The 15,559-nt window shown below is 29.1% G+C and overlaps 1 protein-coding gene across 1 annotated transcript in view; it reads right to left on the reverse strand.

Annotated features, from left to right (window-relative positions):
* Positions 1-15,559, reverse strand: part of LOC129960730 (serine/threonine-protein phosphatase 6 regulatory ankyrin repeat subunit C-like) — a 103,048-nt gene that overhangs the window by 59,644 nt on the left and 27,845 nt on the right. The window contains exons 3-5 of the mRNA XM_056074329.1: positions 12,520-12,636; positions 7,747-7,950; positions 6,453-6,656 (exon numbers count right to left, since the gene is read on the reverse strand). Coding sequence (XP_055930304.1) covers positions 6,453-6,656; positions 7,747-7,950; positions 12,520-12,636 — 525 coding nt within the window. The remainder of the gene's footprint in view (positions 1-6,452; positions 6,657-7,746; positions 7,951-12,519; positions 12,637-15,559) is intronic.

The following is a 15,559-nucleotide window of genomic DNA, read 5'->3' on the forward strand; positions in this document are numbered from 1 at the left end:
TTATTGTCACTGTCATTGTTATTATCATACCACTCTAAATTTAAAGCTGCCTTTCAATTTTAATAAATAAATAAATAAATATAAATTTTGCATTTATTTTAAAAACTGTAATCTGTTCAAAATCTGTTCAAACTGCAATCTGTAAATCGATTCAAAATTCATTCTGGTTCTCTTTCAGTACTAGTATAAAATACAATAGTGATATAAAAGTTAGAATTAAAAAATGCGATATCCAACTGATTGAATTTGATTTGTTGAATAGTCTTTTTTCAACAGGAATTAATTTATTCGGTATTGCACAAATATGACAAGTGAAACTGTAAATCTCTTCCATTATTTCATTGCACGCATTCTTATGATGCCTGGTTACGTCACTTTCATCCTCGTCTACGAGATGAACAATGAATTCCAGAATTAAGCTCGTCATCTGACCGCAGTTCAAAATTTCGAGGTCCGTCCCAAAATAGCCCTAGTGTTGCTTCAAACGGGACGTTAATATAACCAAACCAAACCAGAATTAAGCAGATTAAAAGCACTATTACAAGAGCCCAAATAGACGACATTCTATTAATCGGTGGAAATGCAACAACTTTTGAAACGGTAGTAACAGTTATCCTTGAGAATAAGAAAACATATAATTCAAAAAGAAGTGTTTATTATAAATATTATAAATTTGTGTATAGGCATGAATTTATATGTGTTTATAGCTATTTAGGCATGAAAACCTTTAAAACAGAAAATAATTCTTGAATTTAGTGTTCAAATTATCATTACGTAGAACAGACTTTATACTGTTTAATAATTATTGGGAGACTGTCTCTTAAATTTTACCAGTCACAAAATATCACAACATATTTTTATTTTCTCACGATTTTAATTAAAACTCATGTTTTTCTTTCCTATCCTCTGAAAGCAGAAAGGTAATTTAAACGTTAATTAGTTTCATTTACATTTACCCCCCGTTTCGAAGCAGCAAATGAACTTTTCAATTTGAACCGTTGTCAGATGATGTACACGGCACTTATGCTGACACCTCTTTTCGAAATTCCACGCCACACCTGAGGGGGATCCTGATGGATTTAATGTGCACTGGGTGCACTTATATGTCGACTCGTCAGCGGTATCAGGTTTCGATCGTTGAACCATCTGCCCTGAAAGCAGAGCCTTATCACCAAATTATCATTCCCTTATGTAATAATTAAGATTATTAGATAATTAAAAAAATGTCCACTTTATACCTTGGGATTTTTTTTTTTTCATAAATACAATTTACCAAAAAGGGAAATATTTTGCTTGACAGGTAATGAATATAATTTCTTACTGCTGTTGTAGCTAATAAGTGTAAATTAATATAAAATAAAAGTAGAATAAAATTATACAGTAAATGATCTAAAATTTTTTTTCTTGGACCTCAGGATACCATGATTTATTGCTTTAATAATGTACAGCCTGTCGATTTCGCTCTAATTTATTCAACTAATATATGTAATTATACTTTGTTGACGTTCCTGTTGAATAATCTCGCGATTAATCTGTTAATATCTACATAGTATAACATTTCAAGCTCCTCACATTTTTTTTTTTTCGCTATATGATGAAATTCAAATTTTTCCTTTCAGCGTTTTAGATAGCTTATCCAATCTGATATTACCGAAATCCTCTTGAATGTAATCTAAATGATTCGATTATAAATTGCTCAATTCTCATTTATTTTTAAGATTTATGAGAAATATATATAAATTTAAATTTAAAAAAATAAATAACATTTTTTTTATTTCTAATTTTATGCTTTCGTTATCACCTGCTTAGTATAAAACTTAAAAATGAAATATAAAAAAAAAGGAAATAATATATACTATGCAAGTTATCTATGCAATGCAACCTCTGAATAAATTATGTAAAAGAAATACGTCACTGTCATTATCGGCTTAGTATGGGTAAATGCCATTCTGGTGTATATTTTTTTACGCCTAATTATATTTGGCATTACAAAGAAAACAAGTTTGCTAATATTTTATTTTTAGGCCACAATTTAAGATTAGAAAGGAGAGTATATATTTCTGATCCCCACTGTTGCTATGCCAATTATCAGTGTCCTATTCTTTGAACCTTTTCACCACGACAATTTCCAGTTAGTTTAGTTATATTAACGTCCCGTTTGAAGCAACACTAGGGCTATTTTGGGACGGACCCCGTAATTTTGAACCGCGGTCAGATGACGAGGGCGACACCTGAGATGGCACCCCCTCTCCACACCACACCAGCGGGACGGCAATTTCAAAGTCGCCTTTCAAATGCAATGCGTCAGCTTAGAAAATGCTGGAGCAATTTCATATTTCAAAAGTTATACAATTGAAATAATATATAATTGAAACCTTCAAATACAATCTTATAATCTTTTTAAATGAAGTTGATTTAAGGCAGTGAAAAATGTGAATTCAAAAATGTAAAAACTTTAGGATTAAAAGGCTTTCCTTTATATAATTTAAGTAGTTATATATCGAAAATTTTCATCGTGCCATTGTATTTTAAATTATCGTATAATTTACAATGTGACCTTTGCAATAGCAGCTGCAAAATTTTCAAATGCGATTTATTTTAAAAGACAAGTGTCAAATGGCAGAAAGAGTGTTTATATTTGATTAAGCCTTTCTAGGACCGTGGGAAGTATGCTTCCCACCAAATTTATCAATCTTTGTATGAAATTATGTAGGTTGGCATAAGTTCTGACAAATTTTTTTAGTAAGTCAGAAACTTAGATGCTTCAGTTTTTTATCTCAGACAAAATGATGTGTCTTGATTTGTTACTTAATTATTAATTAACAAAATTAATTAATGAAATTAAATTTATCTAATAAAGCTAGATGAATCGCTTTTCTTATTCTAATTTCAAGCCTAAAAATATTTTAACATAATATGACTAAAAAAAAAAAAAATGGCCCTTTAAAGGGTTAAATGAAGATACTGATAAAAAACAAATAAAAAACTCTTTAAAAAAGACATTCCAGAGTATAATTTCAGTCTTCCACAGAGCAGTCGATTTACAAAAGTGATGACTCTTTGATTCAAAACCCAATAGAGCTGCAAAAGATAATTCCCAATGATGCCTGCAATATACCTTTCCTCTAAGAAATTTTATGAAATAAAAATAATTACATTAAATGCAAGAACTTTTATGGAAAATTCTAATGTAATAATTTTCAAGAGACAAAAATTCTTACATTAAGTGTACGACTATTTTTCATTCTAGCATTTGATGTTCGTCCAGTTTAGCCTTATTACAAATTATATTTAAAATCAGTTTATCAGCAAAAATATTTTAAATGCATGTAAATTACGTGTACAAGCCCCATCCCTAGTTAACGCTAGAAGGCAGCCAAAGCAAAATTTTTTCTCTTTTTGTATAAAACAATTTATATTAATCTACATAATTGATTGATAAACGAGAACCAAAACATTTCGATAATTTAATTATATTTGGGCTGTATTTCAAAAACAATACAAGGATTTATTTGGAACGAAGCTTATCATTCTGAACAGCGATCAGATGACGAAGATTACCGGTTTTTCTTTCCCGAAACTAATGAGCCGCATCAGTAGAAGACGTTTGATTTATATCTTGACACCAGATTTATAGTGCATCAAATACACATACAATATAAATGTTTAATGGAATTGGGTTTCGAATTCGAAGCCTGATATCTTACTACCAAACCATTATAGCCTTATAGTTCGGTACCAATACTAAGCCAGAAGTATTCTTTTTCTGAAATATTAACGCTTAATTAAAGTGATGAAAATTTTGAACTTCTTTAAAAATTTTAAATAAAATATTCTAATCAAAATACGAATATTCAAACTCTGCCTATATAATTTGCAGGTATTTTAAATACTATGAGGAAATATATTTTTAAATTTTATAAAATAAATTATTAATAGAAAAAATAATTATTTTAAGACGCACATTTTCCTTGGATATATATTATAATCAACATTAATCTAGAAAAGCATATTCTTTGTATTTTTCTAATCATATTTATTTTTCTATTGCATAAATGATGAAGATAACAGAGTAAAAATTAACAATCATATAAAAATGACATTTATGTAATTGATATGCTTTTACACGGAATAATTTCATTTCAGATTTTTGTGCACATATGTAACATATCATTCTTAACACAAGTATTTTTTTACAATATGTACATATATATGAAGATTCATTTTTTTCTTTAATGGACATAAGTTACAAATTTTTTATACTCCCAATTTCAATTCGTTCGAGAATATTAATTTCTTCTTACTGATTCACTTTCTTGTTGATTTTTTTCATCCGATGATTCAGAATCAGTCGATTGCAAATTTTTAGCATAATAATAATAATAATAATTCTTTGTTCAGTTATTTTTACCGTTGAAATCCCTTTTTTTCATTTAGAAAACTTTTGTTAGAGTGGATGATATTCCTGGGACCAAGTATCAAGGCTCTTCTCTAAGACTTGGGAAATATTCGATCACTACTAAGGACGCACGGTCTATTACACTACGTGCGGACCACGCCTATGGCGGTCTATTAGATCGCGTGAAAAACAAATAACTGGTGGGAAAATAGGGAAGCGTCGGATCTTCAAGCAATCGCTTGTCTGCAGTGCAGGGCACGAAATGGGAAGCCGCAGGCCAATTCTATTCAAATGAACCAAACATAGAGGAGGGGTGATGAAAAAACGGTGTCTGTCAAATCCTGTCACCCCAGTTGAAAATTACAATGAAATAAAAAAAAAAGTAGTAAAACATAAAACCAAGAGAGCGTGCGTCACGGCAAAGGGGAGGAGAAAAAAAAAAAAAAAAAAACAGTAAAGAAGCGCCTTCATATGCGATTTTTTTTTTTTTTTTTTTTTTTTTTACCAATACTTAGGTAAGCCGTTATAAAGTCCTCATTCAAATCCCTATTCAGTCATTCCCTGTTCTGAAGCCCGTCAGCTGTTGTGAAGCCCTTATTTTCCCCTATTTTTTCCATTATCCCCATTGAAGTTCCCATTTTTCTTTTGTAATGCATCACAAAGCGGCGCTTTCGACCAGATGAAGTTCTCTAGAGGCTTTTAGGTAATGCGAGTCTTTCACTTCCATTTTCCGCTCCCCAGTCTTGAAAACACAATAAGCTTCATTGCTTTTAATTTTAAATCTATATAAACAGATTTGAGTGACAAATTCTGACAAGCTGAAATAATAAAAAACATTTGCACTGCTGGAGACGGCGGCAGAGACTTAGTGCCTGGAAGAGGAGACACATTCGATGTGGGTGGGGGGGGAGGGGTCAAACACAATTTCCTTAGTTTATCTTCATAAAAATTAATTTTACATTTTATAAAAGTCAGCTATGTATCAATCAGCTTAGTAAAATTCTTCATCCTCTTAAGTATTTTATTTAGATACTGATCTTATTTTTCTATCATTGTGTAGGATTTGCTGGGATATTTGTAAAAATATGTTTCCAGTTTCTTTTATTGACTCTCAAAAGATTGTCCATATTTGTATCTATTTTTTATGACACTCTTGCGATTTAATTTCACTGAGATCTAATGTAGAAAAAATACGGTTATATTTCATTCTAGATTTTAATCTACAAATGAAACATAGGTTGTAGCAATAAATCATCTAAATTTGTTGTAGATGATCATTACAAAATGTATTTACTCCAATGATTTACAGTGAATTCCTAAAATTTGGCTACAATTTGAGACCTGTTTTGTTTGATACCTACAGTTTGAGACCAGTTTGATATCTGTTAGTTCACATTTTTCAACGTGATATGAAGATCATCTTCATGCTTTTTTCTTTTATAATTATAGAATAAAAATGTGTTATTCGAATTTTCGAAATTTATTATTTGAATTAATATAATAGCTTTATATCCATTTTAGGTTAGGAAAAAGACCCCTCTTAAGGTTTTCTTTATTTCAAATTATTGAAATTGAAATAATAAACCTTTTACAAAAAATAAAACTTTTGACATGATTATCCAAAGTTAATTTCATATACATTACTATGTTTTAAAATATGTAGATATATTATATTTCAAAACAGTGCGTTGAAACTTTATATTTTACAGAAATTATCCTTAATATGACTTAATTCGATATATTTTTTCAGTATCTTTTTTTTTAATGTTTTGCTCTTAAAATTTTTGCATTCAATTAAAAAAAGTATCGCTTGTTATTATTATAAAATTAAATAATAATAATTAATTAATTAAATATTAAATAGATCATTTCTTTTTAACCAATTTGAGACGGCACATTTTTTTGGAGATACTGCGATCCACTTTGGTGTGTAATTCATGCAAATAGTATTCTTAGTTACAAAGTTAAATGTTGATTTTTTGTCTGACGAATATTTCTTTTGGATATCTGATAAATTAAATATTATTTGTAATTTCATTATGAAATTCTTTACCTTTGTCCTCTTAAAAATTGATGCTTTGAATTTATCTGCCAGCATTTCAACAATAGCACTGAATCCCTTCTCAGCGGCTATATGCAGGGGTGTTCGGTCTTGACTGTCCGTTATATTAGCATTCGCTCGGAATTGAAAAAATACTTTTAAAATTTCCAAATCCCCATTTTCGCACGCTATGTGAAGTGGAGTTAAACCTTCATCCTAGGACGAATAATCAAAATAGAAAAAATCATTAACAATATATGAAATAAGTCTTTTGTATTAAAACTTTGCAACAGTCTATACATAGTTTTTAACCCACATCAATTCTGAACAAAAATTAAATGGTATACATTTAAAAATACATTTATTAAGCTCATTTTTGCTACATTTTTTTTCGTTATTTATAAGAAACCAAGCTTGGATACACGGAGAGTCACCTAATGAATGTAGCTGATAACTCGTAGTCAATTAGTCTCACTGTGGTGATAAACGTAATTAACAATATCTCGTTCAGTTTTTTCATTAAATGATGAATTTTGTCAAAAAATGTGCAGTAACAGAAGAAGAAATATTCTAGATTGTAAATGTTGTACTGTAGCAAACTGCATTACTGTAGCAGACTTTAAATAAAACGTCTGCTACAGTAATGTTAAGATTACAGTAATGACATCTTGATTACAGTAACGTAATTTTATTGTAAACTACAGTACAATTTCAAGACTCCATTGTCTTTAAATTGTTTTAATGCTGTTATTTATTAATTTCTTTTTCCTATTGGTATGAATAATTAATTTTTTGATAATATATTTACACTTTTATACCAAATAAAAAGAAGCATGAATGATACTGTTAAAATTGTAATTGTAATAGTAATATTTCAACAAAAAATGTTAAAATTGATGCGCCCACGTGTATAACAATGTAATGAGATCTTATAATATCACATGACTATTTATTTTTATTTCAGCAATATACGACAATAATACCAATAAAAGACATTTTTATGGTTCCCATTTAGATACTGTAAGGAAAAATGCAGTGCACATCTATGACATATTTTTCATTGTTTATTTTGTAAACTTAGGTGCATTTCTATAGATACTGTAATTTCTTGAAAAAAATAATTTATTCCGATTTTTGAATAAAATATAAAATTTGCAAATTTTATTTACGCTTTCAGATTGAATCCACTGAACAAAATGTATTAGATTTACTTTGGATTTTGAAAATTCAAAATTAGGACGAGTTCAAAACCCTGTTTTCTGTGACTGTTTAATATTCCCCTTTAAGGAACAGAAAAAAATCTTACATTTTGGACATCCACATTGCCGCCGCTATTCAGAAGTAATCGAAGTAACTCTCCATTTTTTCTTTGGGTAGCAATATGCATGGCTGTATTTCCTTCTTCGACAGTTCGAAATTTCAACTGTTCCTTGCTTAGGGCAGTAAGTAACTCTCGACATAAACTATTATTGTCACTCTCTGCTGCAATCAAAAGAGGTATCTTCCCATCCTGTTGAATTATATAAATTAATAATGAGTCACATCATTATGAGCGCACAAGACAAATTAAAACGAATATTTGAAGAATAGGTGAATATAACGAATCAGATATACACACAAGTTTACAAAATAATATATATCAATATAGCTATTGACATAAACTATTATTGTTATTCTCTGCTACAATTAAAAGATGTATCTTCCCATCCTGTTGAAGTGCATGAATTAATAATGAGTCACATCATTATCAGCTATTTTTGATTTAAAAAATTGTTGTTTTCGAATTATCTTAAGATTAATGTTATGAAATAGATAATATTAAATTATATAGATAATATTAAAGAGCAGCGATTTTCCTGAATCGAGGCTTCATCCAATCATTATGTTGTGTTTTTAAGAAAAGACATAAAGTAAAATAGGAGATCTAGAGGGTGTGTTCTGTCCTTGTTTTTCTCATATGCAATATATCACCTTCTTTTCTGTTTCCCAATCCTTCCAGGGTCGTGTTTAACACCTAGGGTCTTTTATGCAATGCAAGTCTCGGGAGGGGGGCTTTTACATTCTATAATTTCCTTCACCAGACATTTTTTAAAAAAGTGATTTTAAATCGCAATATAAGCAGTTTTATGTCAAAAATTTTGATGGATTGGTAAAACGGATCCCTTTCAAATGAGCTTGTCTCAGTATTTCGCATATATACAAAAAGAAAACAACAAGATTCATTTTTAAATACAATTAAAAAAGAAAAAAGAAAAGAGCTTTTGGACACAATCTAAATATTATTTAATTAAAGGATCCATCATTGTTTTAAAATTATAAAACAAATTTTTTTTAGAGTTTATAAGCAACATAATTTGAAGCTTGTAAACGATAATTAATAGGGAATATTAGAACGATATTCAAGAATTTAAACGATAGTTTATTTGGATTTCAATCAGTTCGAGAGCAAGGCTCTTGTAAATTAAAAGAAATCATAAAATTAATGTACTATTGAGGGGCCTCCCATCTTTGGGAGGCCCTTAAGAAGTAACCTACTTTGCATGTCATATAAACCGACTCTGAATCCTTTTCCACATCATCTTTATGTATTGTATGAGTTTAGGAGATAGGAGGTAAACCCTTCAAGGTCAAGGCCAAATTCTCAGGTGAGCGTGCTTTCTCCGTCCCCTACTTTCGCTTAAAGGAACGCAATATGGTTTCTTTTGTGTTTTGTAGTGCACAATAAACACTGAGAACGCATTATGGGAGCGTCCTTTCGAAGGAGTGGGCTCAACATCTGACAAAACCCTACAATTTTAGAGTCAAGACCGCTTTCCAAATTTTATCAGTCTAAGTCCTTACATTCTTGTCTTATCTTTCTCACAAACAGATGAATGCAGAAATCAACAGAGCACATCCCTTTGATAGATTTGGTCGAAAATTTAATGCCATCAACAATTCTGATGATAAAAGAACTCGTTGATTTCAGAATTCGTGCAAAATCTGACAGAGAGAAAAATCTGAAAATCTGACTACAAATATGGGGTTAGGACCACATACAAATTTCATTTCTCTAGCGCATTGTATTTTTGAGTTATCGTATTCATTGACAAAGATACAATTCTTTTTAAAAAAATGATTCGAAGAGGTTTAAAGCATGGAGATTCGTTAAATTCTCGTGATCGAATTTTTGATGAATACGATACTTCATTTTGTGTACGCGAGAAAAAATACAATTTTTATTATATTTTTACCTTTACCTCTGTGCTATTGATTCTGATACATGAAATCGATTCACGTAACAAACGTATCTGCTTACATCATAAAACATATAATTACACGTTATCCCTCATTACATTTAGAAGGCGCATCTTTTTTTTGGTCATTTGCAAGAAGTGCAATAAATTATAAAAAGTCAAATTTATGATTGATTTGATTATTTGATGTACATCATATGAGTTTCAGTGGAATGGATTCTTATTAATGCATTATACTAGACAAGTATTTGCGCGCATATATATAAATCGAATACTAGAATCGATATATAATTAATGCGAAAATAATTTTTAAGTGTTGTCGCAAATCTTATTCCTCGTTAGATCTTTAATCGCCAATATATACGCGTACTCATCAGTACTTTTATACACTTTTATATATTTTTAAATCGACTTTTTTTTTTTTTTTTTTTGTTTTTTTGCGCTTGGAGGTGGAGAGTGTATAGTTTTCTCTTAATCAAAGGGTTGGGAGATTTTGCAGGAATAAAAATAATATAACCTATTTTCCTTATCGTTGTAGCAGAACGTAACCGAATTTTTGTAATTTTTCTTAATCCCTGACATAAAAGCAATCACATGAAGAAAAAAAGAAATACCTGAGACCATTCAGAAGAAGAAAATAATATTACGTAACAAGATTTTATTTTGCTATTTTCAATGAAAAGAAATTTAGCTCATCTTGGTCAAAACGTTTCTCATAATTTACTCATAATTTATAACTCATAATTTTTACTCATAATTTATAACTCATAATTTTTACTCATAATTTATAACTCATAATTTTTACTCATAATTTTTACTCATAATTTATAACTCATAATTTTTACTCATATTTTATAACTCATAATTTTTGTTTAGTAATGAGCCAGATTAATATAATAAACAAAATTCTGTGATCACATTGTCATAACCTGTGAATATACTCGAATTATGATAAGTGTGTGAGGATGTCGACTGACAAACAGAATAGCAGATAGGAAATTCCGCTTTGACCGGAAACTGTTCAACTAAATCAGAGATGTTCAGAATAAGCTACTTTCCAAGAGAAGAATTTTCAATGAGAAGCAGCAACAAGAGGAGCATTTCATACTGGTGCCTACTTTGAAAACATCTAAAGGGGACAATTAGATACGGTCTGGGTGAGAGATTGCAGGTGTCCTACGTAATCACATAGTGAGGTTGAAGTGAGTATTTAGGTAAGGAAGTTGTTTTAGTGTCCTATTTCCGATCCCCCTTCCCCCATGTTGTCCATTCCCTATGTGATAAGATACGTAAAGGAAATGGAAACGTAGATAATTTTGATAGCTTTTGGCGACAGACACTAGCCTTGACCAGTTAGTTATCTGTTTATTAATAAAAGTTCGATTGGGTGAATTAGTTGACAGAAAATAATCCAGAATTTTCTTTCAACACATTTTCATCCTATTAGTAATTGTCTATAGGCATCTTGTGTTCAATAAGAAGTAATTTTTGAAACTGTTGCATTTAATTATAAGCCCTTTTAAAAAATGCTATAAGAAAGAAAGTGATTTATTAGAAATATGTATTGTCACGAATTTTTCTACTGTCCGTCTTTCAAGTATCAAAGCTATCTGCTGTCAGTGTAAATGAATGCGGTTTGCTTTGTTATGGAGATGAAGTAACGAAATAATTTTGGGCCGAATTAATGAATACTGCACAACAGCACGATTGATTAACTATTTTTAATCATCAAAAACATTCATTTAAGTCAGATATAACCAGTTTCGGACTAATGTATTATTATAAATAATACTGAATAAAAATACTAACAACAAGAAACAACAATAAAGGACTAAGTGAAATAGCATTTTCCTTTTTTACTCTGCATATCTTTATTAAAATTTGAATAAACCATGACAAGTATGTAATATTAGATGAAATTACTTAATATTATTACACAAAATAATTTCATCTATTTTCTGTGTGGTTAAAGTATAATTTTTGGATTTTTAAAAATTTTTTTGAATAAATATTTATATTTATTTAATTTTTAGTAAAATATTATTCCTCTTTTCATAATTTTGCCCTTTTTAACTTTCACTTCTGTTCATATATATTAAATTTTTATGTTCGTCAAAATTTCAAAAGTTAATTTATATATATAATGTACAAACAATAGTTTAAGTTTTATTAGTGCCAAATTCTTTCCTCCAAAAGAGAAATGATATCCTACTTCCATTCTTACTGAACTGGTAGCGCCATCTATTATTGTTAGTAGATAACAAAAGTTTGTGAAATTAATAGTATTTTCTATCTCGGTAGAATTTCGCGGAGGTTTTAGAAGTAATTATCAGCATCTAGCTTTAAATCAGTTAAATATTGCAAGATCATATAGGTAACAAAGGAATAAAAGTATGTAAAAAATATTTCCACCTAAAAATACCAAATGCACGAAAATTAAATAATTGTTATTTAAAGATAAGAGATAAAAATCCTACGCCAATAAAGCACTTGACAGATTAATTTTATTTTAATTTTAGTTTTTTACATTTAATTAAGTGTTTACGATAAAGCAGATATATATGTTTTGGAAAAATCAGTATTGTTATAATGTGTACATATAATTTGTACGAAATTTATTTAAAAAAATATTATGTATGTGAGTGCTAGAAACATGTTTGACATTTTATTAATTATTGGTCTTAAAGTAAGAATGATAAATAATTTTCAGTTTAACAGCAAATAAGATAAGTAAACATAGTACTATTAAACTAATTATATATTTAGAATTGTTATTCATCTTCAACTACAGTAATAGAGATTATAAGTAAATGAAATAAAGGGTATTTGACATTTTTACTTACTTTATCCTTAATTAATCTCATATCCTTTCCTCCACTACGGAGAAGCATACTCAAGGTGGCTGATGCGGAACCTCGTCCTTTGTGGCACAGGATATGAATAGGTAGTTGATTTTTAGGCTGAAAAAAAATCGGACCAATCAATATATAGAAATGATTAAAATAGATATTGTTATCCTGACATTAATATTCTCAAAAAATATTATCATTTTTTTATTTGTTAGATGATTATAAAATATCTCATTTTTAAGTTTACACAAATTACCCACCGTTGTTGGCGTGCCGCTAAGGGTAAGGTTGGATGGTTTTAGGTTCGAGACCCGATCCCACAGAAGAACCGCCACGTAAGCGGGCTTGGTGCGTGCTAAATTCAGCCGGGCCAAATATCTTCCACCCGGAACGGTGCGGAATCTCTGCAAGAGGTGTGCCAGCTGAGATGTTCCCTCGTCATCTGACCGAGGCTCAAAATCATGAAGTGCATCTCAAAATACCCTTAGTTTTGCTTTAAAATGGGAAGTAATTTTAACTAATCCTTTTTTCATTTAATTATTTAAACTAGTTTCTTTGAATTTTTAAAACTATATTGATATTTCTTTTGTGTCTCTAAAAAATGCATTATTTAGCAATTCAATTATTAGCATATGATTTAATTTTTCAGGCGTAAACATTGCGCTTTCTTTTTAATGAGTTGTAAATATATTCAAACTGTGCTGCAAAAAATAATCAAAATAACGAAAAAAAATCGATAATGTAAATGAAACAATCGAAGGAAATTTTAAAAGTCTTTCAGAAAGAAGGAGATTTAATTTGTTTCGTGATTCTGAGCATGCTTGGATAATCATGATCAGAGAAAAGTACTGGAAGAATGAATATAACTCTTAATGCAATACGTAATTTACATTTCAACTTACGACTATATTATTTTTTAATGTATATTAAATGTTTTAGAGTACTCTCACGCTCATAAAAATATTGGTTATTTAAACAGAAGCATGTCGGTTATCTAATAATTCAATATTTATTACACATTTTTAATTTTCTTAGTTTCATTTGCCTGCTGAATATATATTTATAATGTCTTTATTATAAAAAGAAAGCCATCTCCAAGCCAAAAAAAAAAAAAAAAAAATGTTTGTTAAATATTGATTAAAGTGAAAGCATCAGAAAGACATCAATTTAGAATTTTTCCTAATCCATAAAGTTGTCTTTTTATGACATTTGTGTTAAGATAGCACACTACAAATTCATTATCAATAAATCGAAATAACTTTTTAATTCTCGTTATACATCTCCAATTCTTATTTTCTGTTTTTAGCATTTTCATAATTTTCTTTGTTAATATAATTTGTTTCTTAAATTCTTTGAAAATTGAAGGAAAAAATGCTTTTTCAAGACCAATGTATTTTCTTCTCTGCTGATTTTAAATCGCTACATTATAATTAGATTACTGATACTCAATCCCCATTTTTTAAAGATAACTGAGGGAACACTGCTTTTTCGTAGATGCGAGCGAAACGAGCTGGGTTTGTTTAGCAATCATCCTTCAAGTTCAGAAGATTTAGTGAGCAGGGTACAGCCCCAAAACATTTCATAAATTAGTTATGCTAAACCTCAAAAACAGTGGAAAACTTAATTCGTATTTTAAGCCAATACACCAAATATTATAAAAAATCAGTTGAAAATTTCAGGAATCGAATTTTTTTTTTTCCGTTGACAATTAATGACCATTAATAGAATGCTTTCTGTTATAAAATATTTTAACACATGATACATGTTATAAAATATTTTAATATGATGAAAATCTAACGTAAATTCCCTGCAAAAGTCGTTGTTTTCCTTCATGAAAAAGTTAAATACCTGCTCATATTTAATCTTTCTTTTCAAGTTCAATGGTAAATAAAAACATTGAGTTAATTCCTTTTAAACATATCCTTTTTTTAAAAACATATTTTTTCTTTCAGCATCAAATTGTATGAAGCATACATAATCGTAGTTGGAATTTTTCACTTATCACTCGTTAACCCTTCTCCCATTTAAAGATAAAACTTGATTTGAGTATTAATTATCATCATGGTAAGAATAGAAACATTGTTTCAACTTAAGCTGAAACTCCTTTGCGACATACAACAAGAGACGAAACATGAAGATTTTCCTTAGTAAAACTGTAATTTAATTTGTTAAATTTTTGAAAATGCTTATAAAATATTTTTATTTTGTATTTACTAAATCTTTTACCTATATTGAAAATATAACCAATTTGGATTTCGTTAGCAAATTGAATTTCTATGATAAATTCTAAAATTCTGCAAATTTAGAAGTCAGAAAAATAAATTATGATTTCTCAAAACGAATTTCATAATTAGCTTACCACATTCTATAGAGTTGTCTTTGAAGGTCCTTTAAACTTTTCCCTCATTCTGCTCCTTGAAATTCATGCGCAAATAAAGTTAGAAGATTTCATTTAGATAAAAAAATCTTTATTGTTAGATTTTTCACTATTCTTTAAGCATGCTCAAGTTATTTACATCTTTCAATTTAAGAGATATTTAAATTAATTTATTAAAAGGGATTTAGATAGTTTATGGTTACTGTCTGTAAGATATTTCCTAAGCTGCATCTGAGCATTTCTATTTTTATTCCAGCGTTGTTTTACCATTTAACTGTAATCCTTCGCTAACCTCTCAGATTGTCTAAGCTCCGCTTATCAGCACCTCCACAAAATTTTGCAGAAACTGTCTATATTTTTGAAAATTTTGCTTTATTTACTTCTAAAAGACAAATGGCTGTATAAATAAAAAGGGAACACATTTTAAAACATTTTAGCGTAATTTTATAGTCGGAATTCCTGCATTATAGCAAATAGCAAAAATCTAACTCAAAAATAAGTTACATTTATGAAATAGTTTTTCAGATGAGAAACCGAAAAAAGACAAATTTGAAATTACTTCAGTTTATTTTTCCACGTGAGGGTATGATTTGCATATGGGAACTAAGCGGAACATAAAAGCGGAAAATAAAAGTTTGAGTTTAAATTTCTTCGTAA

Source organism: Argiope bruennichi, chromosome X2, assembly GCF_947563725.1.
Source record: "Argiope bruennichi chromosome X2, qqArgBrue1.1, whole genome shotgun sequence".
NCBI classification, from domain to species: domain Eukaryota; kingdom Metazoa; phylum Arthropoda; class Arachnida; order Araneae; family Araneidae; genus Argiope; species Argiope bruennichi.